The sequence below is a fragment of the Erpetoichthys calabaricus genome, chromosome 15 (assembly GCF_900747795.2).
Source record: "Erpetoichthys calabaricus chromosome 15, fErpCal1.3, whole genome shotgun sequence".
NCBI lineage: Eukaryota > Metazoa > Chordata > Cladistia > Polypteriformes > Polypteridae > Erpetoichthys > Erpetoichthys calabaricus.
The window spans coordinates 22,819,672-22,831,987 of NC_041408.2; the positions used below are offsets into that span (position 1 = coordinate 22,819,672).

General features: G+C 40.2%; 1 protein-coding gene across 2 annotated transcripts in view; it reads left to right on the plus strand.

Moving 5' to 3' along the window:
* Window positions 1-12,316, plus strand: part of sptbn1 (spectrin, beta, non-erythrocytic 1) — a 271,534-nt gene that overhangs the window by 212,460 nt on the left and 46,758 nt on the right. For both annotated transcript variants that reach the window (XM_028820329.2, XM_028820331.2), the window contains 2 exons: window positions 1,083-1,839; window positions 11,183-11,385. In XM_028820329.2, the coding sequence (XP_028676162.1) occupies window positions 1,083-1,839; window positions 11,183-11,385 (960 nt within the window). The remainder of the gene's footprint in view (window positions 1-1,082; window positions 1,840-11,182; window positions 11,386-12,316) is intronic.

Below are 12,316 nucleotides of genomic sequence, written 5' to 3' on the forward strand. Positions count from 1 at the left end.
CTGTTAGATTAGCCTTCGCAATGACAATTAATAAGGCACAGGGACAAACTTTCAAAACGATATGCCTGTATCTGCCAAAACCAGTTTTCGGTCACGGACAATATGTTGCTCTCTCCAGAGTTCCATCTTTTCATTCACTTACAGTCGTATCCTCAAACCCACCCCATTTGGACAGCTGTGTCGTTCAGGAAGTGTTCACCCATCAATAAATAATTATGCGGCGTATGCTACGCCGCGGGTTGGCTAGTACTGTATAAACCTTATTACTGAAATAATGCCCTATGCTACAGAAATAATGTTGGAGTTTATTTGCTAAATTTAAAAGTGATAAGCAAAACAGCAGACTTGTTTTTCAGACGGTTTTGGGAAATTGGAATGAGATGAAATTAAGTTTCTTTTGGAAATGTGATTTAGCTAAAGTTTTGGGTATTGCAGTTAGGTGGAAATTTGTTTTTATATAAATATTTATGTGTATATATGTATGTGTATGTTTTTAGTGTTAGGTTCAGGAATGCATGAGGGTGACAAGGGCAAAAATAGCATGTGGTGGCCCATGATTACAGACAAGATCAAAAAAAAATATGGGAGGCAAAATTAAGCTTTGCCTTTGTGGCCTTGTTAATCAAATTGTGCACTCCATGTTTCACTGTGAGTTGAATTACTCATAAATTGCTAGCTTATAACAAGTAAAAGTTAAACATATTAGCTTTTAAAGATGTATAACATGTGCAAAAATATACACTCTATCATCAAAGCATAAATATGTATATTCAGCATTTAAGAGTACTAACTTTCATTATTTGGAAAAAATGCCTTTTTATCATACTGATTTTTCATATACTAGATGTCACTGTAAACATATTTTACAATCACTGTCATGTTTTGTTTAAAAAAAATGGCAAATGAATTAATACAAAATAATATTGCTATGTTCCATTGATTTTAATATTTTTTATTAGATTTTTGTTTGAAATTGTTAATTTAGCTCACTTGCTAAGTTAATATTTGCAAATACCATAGTTTCAAAATGACTCTTTTTTTCATGCAGTGACAATATTTTTACAAGAGTAAATATGTTTCAGGTGGAGCCAATTTCGAGATTTGGTGGACAGGAAGAAGGATTCCCTTAATTCTGCACTGGGTGTTCAGAACTACCATCTGGAATGTAATGAAACGAAAACATGGATTCGTGAGAAGACCAAAGTTATTGAGTCCACACAAGAACTGGGCAATGACCTTGCTGGAGTCATGGCACTGCAGAGGAAGTTGACAGGAATGGAACGGGACCTTGCTGCCATTGAAGACAAGCTTGGCGACCTTCAAAAAGAAGCAGAGAGGTTGGCTGCCGAACACCCAGACCAGGCACAAGCTATCATGGGACGCTTAGCAGAAATCACTGAGGTTTGGGAGGAAATGAAAACCACACTGAAAAACCGTGAGGAGTCCCTTGGTGAGGCCAGCAAGCTACAACAGTTTCTTCGTGACTTGGATGATTTTCAGTCTTGGCTGTCAAGGACACAAACAGCTATTGCTTCAGAGGACATGCCTAATACCTTGGCTGAAGCAGAGAAACTGCTCACACAACATGAAAATATCAAGAATGAAATTAACAATTATGAAGAGGATTATCAGAAAATGCGTGACATGGGTGAGATGGTCACCCAAGGACAAACGGATGCCCAATACATGTTCTTACGCCAGCGCCTGCAGGCTTTGGATACTGGGTGGAATGAACTGCATAAGATGTGGGAGAACAGACAGAGCCTTTTGTCTCAGTCACATGCCTACCAGCTGTTCCTCAGAGACACAAAGCAAGCTGAAGCATTCCTCAATAATCAGGTAAAGTCAGGCTTAATGTATGAATTACTTGCATATTCAAGTGCATGACCCCATTACCCAAAATGCTTAAATTCCAGATATAGTTTAAGAATATATATGTGTATATGTGCAAGTATTTCTTGAATGCAGATTCCTTAATATGACACACTTTAAACCAAATACACATAAGAGTTTTTTCCCTAACTGTACCAGCTAGATTTTATCCACAACAGTTTGTTTAAAGTTTTTCTTACACCAGTAACTAGGGAACCACACTGTGGTGGTTATGCAGTATAAGGCAGCTGTCAGTAAACCTTTAAAGATTGTGCATGCACCGTAGCAAGGTATGCAGCATTAGGGTCAATCCATACCTTCTACATACACACAAAGTTACTTGATTTTTAAGTTAATTCAGATAACCACATTCATTCAGACAGCTATCTCTACACATCAGAGTTTTCTGAACCCATGCTATTATGTTTGTATTGTGCACATACCACAATTTACAGATATCCGTTAAACAAATATCAATTCTTTACAGGAATAGCATAAATATGTATGTACAAACTGGGTGGCACTTTCATGTACATCAAAGTTTACATTTACATTTATTTGCTTGGCAGAAGCTTTTATCCAAAGCGACTTACAAAAGAGGTAAATGTAATTGAGATTAGGCTAGGACCTGTTTGTTCAGCAGGGGTAGCAGGTCAGGTCAGTCTGGGGAATATGCACTGGTACAGCGCATTGCTGCTCCCATGACACGATGAAACAGTTTGGTATCCCTGTTAGCAACTCCCCAGGCAGACACGCAGTCCAGTCCCACCCTCCAGAAATGACCCTCTATCTGCTGCAGCCAGGTGTTATGTGGGCGTCCTGTTGGCCTGGTCCAGCCACTCGGGTCTTCAACAATGAGGATCATGCGAGATGGATCACCCTCGAGGAATTGCACTACATGGCCACATTGCCATAACTGACGCTCCTTCACAATGCAGGTAAATTGCCTCATTCCGGACTCCATGAGCAAACAATCATTCAACACAAAATCAAACCAGCAGTACCCAAGGATTCTCCAAAGAGAGACAGTACTGTAGGAATCCAGTCTTCATCTCAAGTCACTGGACAGCGTCAATATCTCGCAACCATAGAGCAAAACATGAAGTACCAGGACTCTAAAGACTTGGACCTTCATCCTTTTGCAGAGATGTTGGGAGCACCACACACCCCTTTCCAGCGACCTCATATCCCCAATGCTCTCCCAATTTGTCTACTGACTTCATAGGAAGAGTCAGCAGAGACATGAATGTCACTGCCAAGGTAAGTAAACCTCTTGATGAGGTGGACATTCTCTCCGCAGGTAGACACACTGCTTATGGCTGTGCCCAATTGGTCATTAGAGGCCTGGATGTTGTTTTTTATCAGGACACTCACAAGTCCAGACACTCTGACTCTTCCCTCAGTCTCGTGAGAGCCCCAATCAGAGCCTCCATTGACTCAGTGAAAAATCATAGCATCGTCTGCACAGTCAAGATTAGTGAGTCTCTCTTCATATTCGCTGGACCCCACGGCCGTGCCCATCATCCAGAGTATGCAAACACTGAAGAGAGTAAGAGCAATAACCTCACCCCTGATGAACCCCAAAATCAGCTAGGAAAAACGTAGAGGTTCTCCCTACACTCTGCACAGCACTCACAGTACCAGTGTATAGGCTGGCCGTTATATCCAGTAACTTCGAGAGGATCCTGCGAAGTCTCAGGATGTCCCACAAAGCACCTCAATCAACTGAGTCGAACGTTTTATGAAAATCAAGAAACGCTACATAGAAACTGTAAATATTCTTGTTTGCGCTCAATGAGAACCGCAGTGCCAGAATGCGGTCAGTTGTAGACTTCTTAGGCGTCAAACCAGACTGCTCCGGTCTCTGGTAGGTGAGCAAGTGATCACAGATCCTACTGAGGATGACCATAGGACCTCACCAGGCACCAAGAGCAGTGTTGCCCCCCTGTACTTGCCGCAATCCAGGCCATCACTCTTCCCTTTCCAGATAGGGATGACAAGTATCATTTTCCAGTCAGTTGGGATGATGCCCATCTCCCGAATGGAAGCATAGATTGCTTGCAATGCCAGGAAGAGGACAGCCTTACCACCAGCGCGGAGAAGTTTACCCTGGATACCACAGATCCCTGCAGCTTTCCCTACCCTCAGCTGGTTCATCACCTGTGCAGTCTCAGTGAGACTGGATGTTTCACAGCTAATTGGAGGATCATCCTCAAGAACCGTGGACCTAGAGATGTCCAATGTCCTAGCCTGAGGATCAGCTTTAAACAGCTGCCCAAAATAGCCAGCCCAGTGAGTCACAACTTTAGCATCATTCGTAAGGACCTTCCATTACCCGCCCTGACTTCAGATCTCCAAGTAACAGATATGGATGTGCAGATTTCAATGCTTTGGTTCCTCTGTAATCAGGACGTAGGTCACTAGACCGTAGATGGTGTGTGACTTGCTTACAGATTCCTGTAACAAATACCTCCTTTTCTGTCCTCGGAGCCCTTGCAGCCGTCCTTCTCCGTTCCTGGTACAGATCAGAGTTGCCACCAAGGCATGCACTGTGACTCTTCTCGATGTTATCCATGGTCCCCTGTGAGATGAAACGCCTCCTTCTGGGAACACAGGCAACACCAACACGGCCCTCGGCAACCTTCAGGGTCTTGACATGGAAGTTCTCCCACATCACATTAGGATCAGCAGTCGCATCCAAGTCTGCAAGTTCGTCACTCACACTGCATGCAAACTCATTAAAAACTGCCTGTTCTTGGAATCTGGCTAGGTCAGCCTCATTCTCCTAGTAGGTGATAAGCTACTGGACCTGAGCTGGACCTTCAGAGTAGCAAGAATAAGTCTGGTCAGAATTCACAAACTGGGTATGTCATTGATCTCCTTCACTGAACCACTAATATTGAAGTTCCAAGTCCAATGATGCAGCTTAAAGTGCTGGAAGCAGCTATCCGCAACTCCTGACCTTTTGCAGTCAAGGAATGTGGAGCCACTTTCGCCACGATCGCCAGACCCATGGGGACCAACACAATTCTCATAGCCAGCCCTGTCAGTGCCAGTGATTGAATTGAAGTCACCCATGAACAGAGGAGTATCACATCATGGGCACCCATCAACCACTCAGTGCAGTTGTGAATACAATGTCACCCTCACCAAGACATCACTCACTCCCTGTGGTCAGATCAGACAGTGAGACAACAGACAAGGGACCCAGAGAGTACCTTAACCTGTGCCTCATAATATGTTTGTTGAAATGAGTGACATCGAACCCATTGGCTCTCTGGTGGTTTCAACTCTCCCAGGGATGATGCTTCTGAGTGCTTTCCCTCATCCCCTCCATAATACCCAGGATGTAGTAGTGTAGTAGGACTTTTTTTTTTTCTTTCTTTTTTTATCCCCCTATCAATTAGACTTTTGTAGAACAGATGGGCTTTCAGTTGGTGGAAGACCTTATGGGTGATATCCCAATTGTAAATGCAAGGTCAGTACTGTTAAAAATATGAGAGAAATTAAAAAAAAAATAATGTAATAGCAACTTTCACACTTTAGTATCACAAATTTAATTAACAATGTCTCAAATTTTCTTGAGAATCTATTTTCAGATTGCCAAATCTGTCCTTAAATCCATAACTTCCTATCCATCACTCCCCCCTTCCAAAATACATGTTCTATGCCCTTTCCACATAATTCTCTGCTATGAGCATTTTACTGTGTCTCTCTAACATGCATAAAGACTCAAAATGTACACCGCAGAGGCCACTTACTCACCGTCTGCCATCATGCTTGTTCCATATTGGCGTTTCTCTTAGATTTTCCTCTTCCCCCTCTTTACAAATACAGTACTCATTTTCAGCTTCCTCATCCACTTTCCTCTTTTTTCATTAGTGCGATTTGATCTTTGACCTCTTACATCTTTTACACAGACATCCTACCAAGAAAATAATCCTACGTAATTAGAAAGTGCTTGATAAAACAGTTCATCACTCATAGATTCAACACTGCATTCATCTGCGAGATTACTACTCTGTATGAAACAGCCAAGAAAATCCTGTATCACTTTTAGATCTGACACCTAGCAGCTACATTTACTTACTCAAACCTGTCATGTACTGCACCCTTTATTTCATGTTCTTAAACTTAATTTACTGATAAATACTTTTGAAATGAACTGAATCAAAAGTACCACAATTACCATATGGTAAGTTGAAATTATTTTACCAGCAGCAAGTGAATGGTTCATGCACAAACATCTATTAGTGGTGGAACTGAAAAAATCCTATCATTGAAGAGTCAAGCACATATTCCTGTTAGATTCTAGGGTGTTGCAGAGCTATGATTAATAAGTTTTTGTTTTTGTATATTTATGATGGAGTTTCTTTTTAATGATCAAGTGCTCTTTGACACATAGAAATGGGCTCAGTTTGTACATTCTCAGTCACATAAGCAACTAGTCCAACTGATGGTACACTGTTCACAATATGTTTATGGCAATGTTACAAATCACAGAGGAAAACTTTCATTCTTTTGTACTATTTACATTTTTTTTTGTATTCCACTTCATACACCACATTGTGTGTTTTTTTTTTTTTTAACGATTAATATTTAGCTATGCCAATGATGACTCTAAACCCACCCACATAACACTTTCTCTTCTGGAGCAACAAGATAGTAAATTGTTCTCTTGTAGAACAGGGTATCGTTAAGGTGTTTTAGCAATGAAAAACCTGTAGCGGTTTTCGCAAGCAGGGAAGCAGACTGGGAGTGACCTGCAGTCTACAAGTGGCGCCTGCTTTCTTTTCTTTTCTCATGGCAAATATTTTTATTCTAGTAGCTCTCTTTTTCATTCGTGGACTCCTTAGCATTTTTCTTTAATTGTACAAGATTTTAAAGAAGGCTATTACTGTCATAAAGTCATCACATTATTGTTAGTGTTTCATTGTGCTGTATTTAGACAGGGAAATCTGCCTTATTTCCAGTAATTGTTGCACCATTGAAAATAAAGTTATAATACCTCACATTGCTTTTAATGTTGATATCCATCCATCCATCCATTATCCAACCCGCTATATCCTAACTACAGGGTCACGGGGGGTCTGCTGGAGCCAATCCCAGCCAACACAGGGCGCAAGGCAGGAAACAAACCCCGGGCAGGGCGCCAGCCCACCGCAGGGCACACACACACCAAGCACACACTAGGGACAATTTAGAATCACCAATGCACCTAACCTGCATGTCTTTGGACTGTGGGAGGAAACCGGAATACCCGGAGGAAACCCACGCAGACACTGGGAGAACATGCAAACTCCACGCAGGGAGGACCCAGGAGGCGAACCCAGGTCCCCAGGTCTCCCAACTGCAAGGCAGCAGTGCTACCCACTGTGCCACCGTGCCGCCTAATGTTGATATGCTATTGTGATTTATATTTGTACAATGGAGTATTAAGAAAATACATCAGAAAGTTTATATATCTCTTTTAAGATTTATGGGCAGTTTGCAGAAAAGGTTTGAGAAGCAGACAAACACATCAGAATTATTATAAATACAACTCTATCAAACAGCCCACTGTTCTTTCTGTGGAAATATTTCATTGGACCCTCCAAATACTTAGTGATAGGCAGATCCCTCGTGCAGCTGCCATCCCCAGCATCATCTCTCTGTCACATCTATATTGCCAAAATGAACTGATGTTTGTTCATGCTAGCCTCCCATCCTCATATGGGCCTATGATTCATTAATAAACTCATCACTGTTGTATAAGGTACGCAACAGCCTACTCAACTTGAGTAAAAGTAGCTTTCTGAAAATATACTCAAGTAAAAGTAAAATTTGCCAATGATGAGCAAACTACTCAAGAAGTTTTAAAGTAAATGCTATTAATTATAACCCAAGTATTAAAAGTACAAATATAGTAAATGAAGGATATCTTCCTATTTTGTATATAGTTATACATTCTTACAAACTTTAAATAATTCAGACTACCATTTTCTTGTGTGTAATTTGTATTATAATCAATAAAGTATGATAATGTTGAAGTATCAAAGGATAACAAGAAAAAGAAAATTACTAGTCAGTTATAAATGTAAAATTTTGAAAAACTGGCAATAATTTGGATTGGTAATTAGTGTAAGTTCTATAGAAAGCTTCCTAATGCATATTAATAATTTTATTCCATGTGGTACAATTATGCTGTTCTTTATTTATGTTCTGATGTACAGAATTCTAGGTTGAGACTTCAAGGAATTTTCAGAGCAGGTGAATCACTTTTTATTTTTAGTTGGAGTAGATCTGCTTTATCTATTTCCATGTTCACATGTAAGTTGTCTTTGATTTGTTAGCAGATCTAACACAATAATGATCTGAAGTGGCTTCATTTACAAAACAGGAGACCCCATTGTATCTTGAATGGTAACATCTATGGTGAGAAAAGTACCATAATGAGAGTTAGTAGTACCTTGTATAATTTGGACAAACCCTACAGATTTAATCATGGATAGAAAACATTGCCGTGAGAGTCAGTTTCACATCCATGACACCAAACTGGATCATTTTATTATAGTTAATAGCTCAACTAACAATATGAAATAAGGGCCAGGTAGTCTTTAAATTCATAATAGAACTTGCAAATGATTTGGCCTTAATGACTAACATTTGGACCTAAAAGGATTTAATATGGCTTATTTAGTAAAATTCAAAGGTTTTCATTAAAAATTCCATGTAATTGTTCTCATTGGCACCTGCATACCTTCTTTAAATAGCATCATCTGCATATATAGCATGACATATGACTGCCCAAGCAGTCACTTATGTGGAAGGGACATATTTAATAAAATGGCCTCTTGGTTTAAATAAAGTCCATTTAAAAAATACATCTGTTTACCAAATGTCAGATCTCTTTGTCTTCTGTGGAACACACTACAAAGTACTTGAATAAACATTTGTTCCAAAATGTTTACTTTAACAGTGCTCATCATACTAAACTTGGAAAAAATGTAGATTGGTAGGAGTAGAGTTATCAACATATTCTTTTAATTCTAAAATGGATCAATCAGATGTTATTTGCTTCCTAGTAAGATGTTTTTTTTCTAGTTACCTTGGCAGTCTCCAGGGGTCTCATGTATAAACGGTGCGTACGCACAGAAATGTTGCGTACGAACCTTTCCACGCTCAAATCGCGATGTATAAAACCTAAACTTGGCGTAAAGCCACGCACATTTCCACGGTAACTCATACCTTGGCGTACGCAATTTCTCCGCTCGGTTTTGCAGACTGGCGGCACCCAGCGTCAAAGCAGTGCTACTGTTCCTGTGTGATCACCCTTTCTTTCTTAGATCCACATTCCTGACGCGGCTTTATAAATACACTGAAACTAACTGCATATTGTTTATTAGTGTAATACATCTGATTGTAATTAACCTGCAGCAATATAATGGTCCAGGAAATAGCCATAGTATTCCAAATACCATAACTGCTTTAGCGTTGTAACTCTCACTGCATCTTCTTCTTTCAGCTGCTCCCGTTAGGTGTTGCCACAGCAGATCATCTTTTTCCATATTACTCTCACTGCACCACTCGGAGTATTTATATCACTGTATCTGAGTGGGGACTCACAGCAGCAGCTGATCGGAAAAGGAATTATCGGTACACAGCATGAAGCAGACGCTGCCTGAGCCAAGGCAAAACGCTTTAGTCCCTGTACGGACTTCGCGGTTTAGAAAAAGTTTCATCCCAAGAACTATAAACGCACTCAATCAGTCCATCAAGTGCTCCTTGTAGAACTGTTTGTACTTATAAGTACAATCACCTCACTGTAAACTTGCACTACAGTTATAATATTGCACAACCTGCGCCACTTTATGAAGCATGTATTTACATATGATGATATCCTTTTTAAGATGAAATGCAGCAAAATATGTTGATTATATTATACAGCTAAAACTTTAACTTCATTTAAATAATCCGTATTGTTAATAATTAAACATGTGAGGACACGGTGCCGCAGCGCTAGCTAGTTCAGGGATTGTTCCTGCATTGCATTGTATTCTTGCGCTGACGCGACACTGGAAAGATAGATGGATAGAATAATTAAACATATACTACGAAGATATTTCAATGTTCCTTAAAAGTTTTGAAGAATCTGCATTCTAAGCTTACAGATGGCTTAACGTCTATTACAGAGCTGATTGTGTGGCGATTGGGCATTTGGAGAAAGAAAAATTAGGACAGGAATTGGAGGTTAGTACGTTTGAAAGAGACAGTACTTCTGTAATAAATTATTTAATCGAAGGTCGCACATGGCGCAGCAAGACTCTTGCATGAGATATGAACAATCACTGCGCCACCCATTTCCATGTTTAATAACATGCTTTCATTCCTATCATCATGAAAATGATATCACGTATACATCTCAGTATTTTAGTTATTCAGAGAGCTGTAATATCACGAATGTAATGGATTCTGTGTCCTGTCGGAGAAAGAACGGAAGCACGTAGTGATTCACACACACAGCACATAGAAGATCAAATACAGAACAAAGCATTTAACATGCTACTTGAGAAACTAGTAAAATAAACGATTTTAAGATGAAGTTTATGATGTTATACTTTAATGGCAAAATAAACTACGTGATTAAAGTGGAAATTTCGAGATTAAAGTTGACATTTCGTGCTTTTTTCTCCACTGTGTGCCTATTTGTTTTGTCTGTACCCTAATAAGCTTTCATATGACACTCAGATGGTGGGCTACGACTCGCCTTTTCACGGCGACTTTGATATGTGATTTCTTTATTTCGGGCACTGTGCGACTTTGTGAACTTGGATCTTTCGAGTTTCTCCGACACTCTGTCACTCGATCAACTTTCTTTTGATGATTAAACCACTGTCTAAACCAACAAATAGTACGTTTTTCCTTTGCCTCCACTTGGTATTCGCTGAAATTCTTATATTTTCCCCTGTGCTTTTCCCATTGTCTTTTCACAGAAGGCTATTTATATTGATTTGCATATTCAAAGAGGCGTAATTCTGGGAGGAGTTGGGGCGGGACAGAAGGCGTGTGCACGTACGTTACTTTTCACGCTGATCGGGATTTATGTAGTGGAAGAACGTGAAAGTTCGCGTGCGTACAGATTCCTGCATCTGGATTTTTCTGTGCGTACGCACATTCCTGCTTTTGTGCTTATGCCACGTTATAGTGTGAGTTCTACGCACGGCGTTATACATGAGGCCCCAGGTCCAGAGACAAACTGTTTATTCTTGGAATGTGCTTTCCAGTTACATAATTGCTGATTCAGTTCTGTTTTTACCTTGCTCTTTCAAAGGAGTATGTATTGGCGCACACCGAGCTGCCCACCTCATTGGAAGCTGCTGAGGCTGCCATTAAGAAACAGGAAGACTTCATGACCACTATGGATGCCAATGAAGAAAAGATTAATGCAGTTGTTGAAACTGGGAGAAGACTGGTTAGTGATGGAAACATTAATTCTGACAAAATCCAGGAGAAAGTGGATTCAATTGATGACAGGTACGTTTGTGTGTAATATTCATAGAATTTTTTAATTCCTCCCTCTGCATAGTTATAATATACTAGCTGTGTAAGCCTGTGCTGTAAAAAGCCCGGGGTCCTGGAAACTATTGAAATTGCCAGAAAAGAAATTGAAATATAGAGATGTTAGATAGTTTAAAAGGAACTACTCTGTGCATCTCTCTCCTAGGAGGATTCGTTTTGGCGTTGTGCTCGCCTCACTTGTGCATTAGCAGCGGGAGGAAAAGTAAAAGGGATACCGTTTTGCCAATGTTAGTGGCTAAGCAACTTTGTCTTTCTTCAGAGGTTTCGTTTTGCTGACGTGCTGGCCCCACTTGTACTCTGTTTCCCCAGAGGCGGAGCCGTTAACCCGACTTCACCTCTCACTTCCAGCCCAGACAGACACGCATACTTCCACGCATAGATGTTTATATATAAGATTGTAATGAAGACAGAAACAAACAAAGCTATGGGTGATCCACCCCGTATATCGCTACAATGTTGTAATTCGGCTAAGTACAACAGTGTAGTCATAAAAAACTGAGTCAAACCAGTGACTGAATTGGAGAGTGAAGTGCTCAGGTCTTAGGGGTGCAGGACAGGAAGAGGCGAGTTCTTAGCAGGAAGTGAGATCTGTAGGTGGGTGTGGTCTGGCAACAGAAGTGGGTGGAGTTCTAGTTGGGCTTTCCTTCTGGTGTTCTGTGGAAGAGGGACAAAGGTGAGAGCTACGTCTGTGTTAATTAGTGTGCTACACATAGACCTTTGCTTTTTATCTATTATACAGCTGCCAATTTATGAACGCATGTATACTTGCACATTCAGTATGTACTTCTGTTTTTTTTTTTTTTCTTTTTTTTTTCTTAAAAACCCAACAGTGTCAAGACTTTTACATTGCCAAACTTGGCAGTTAATTTTAGTTACTAGTGAGATA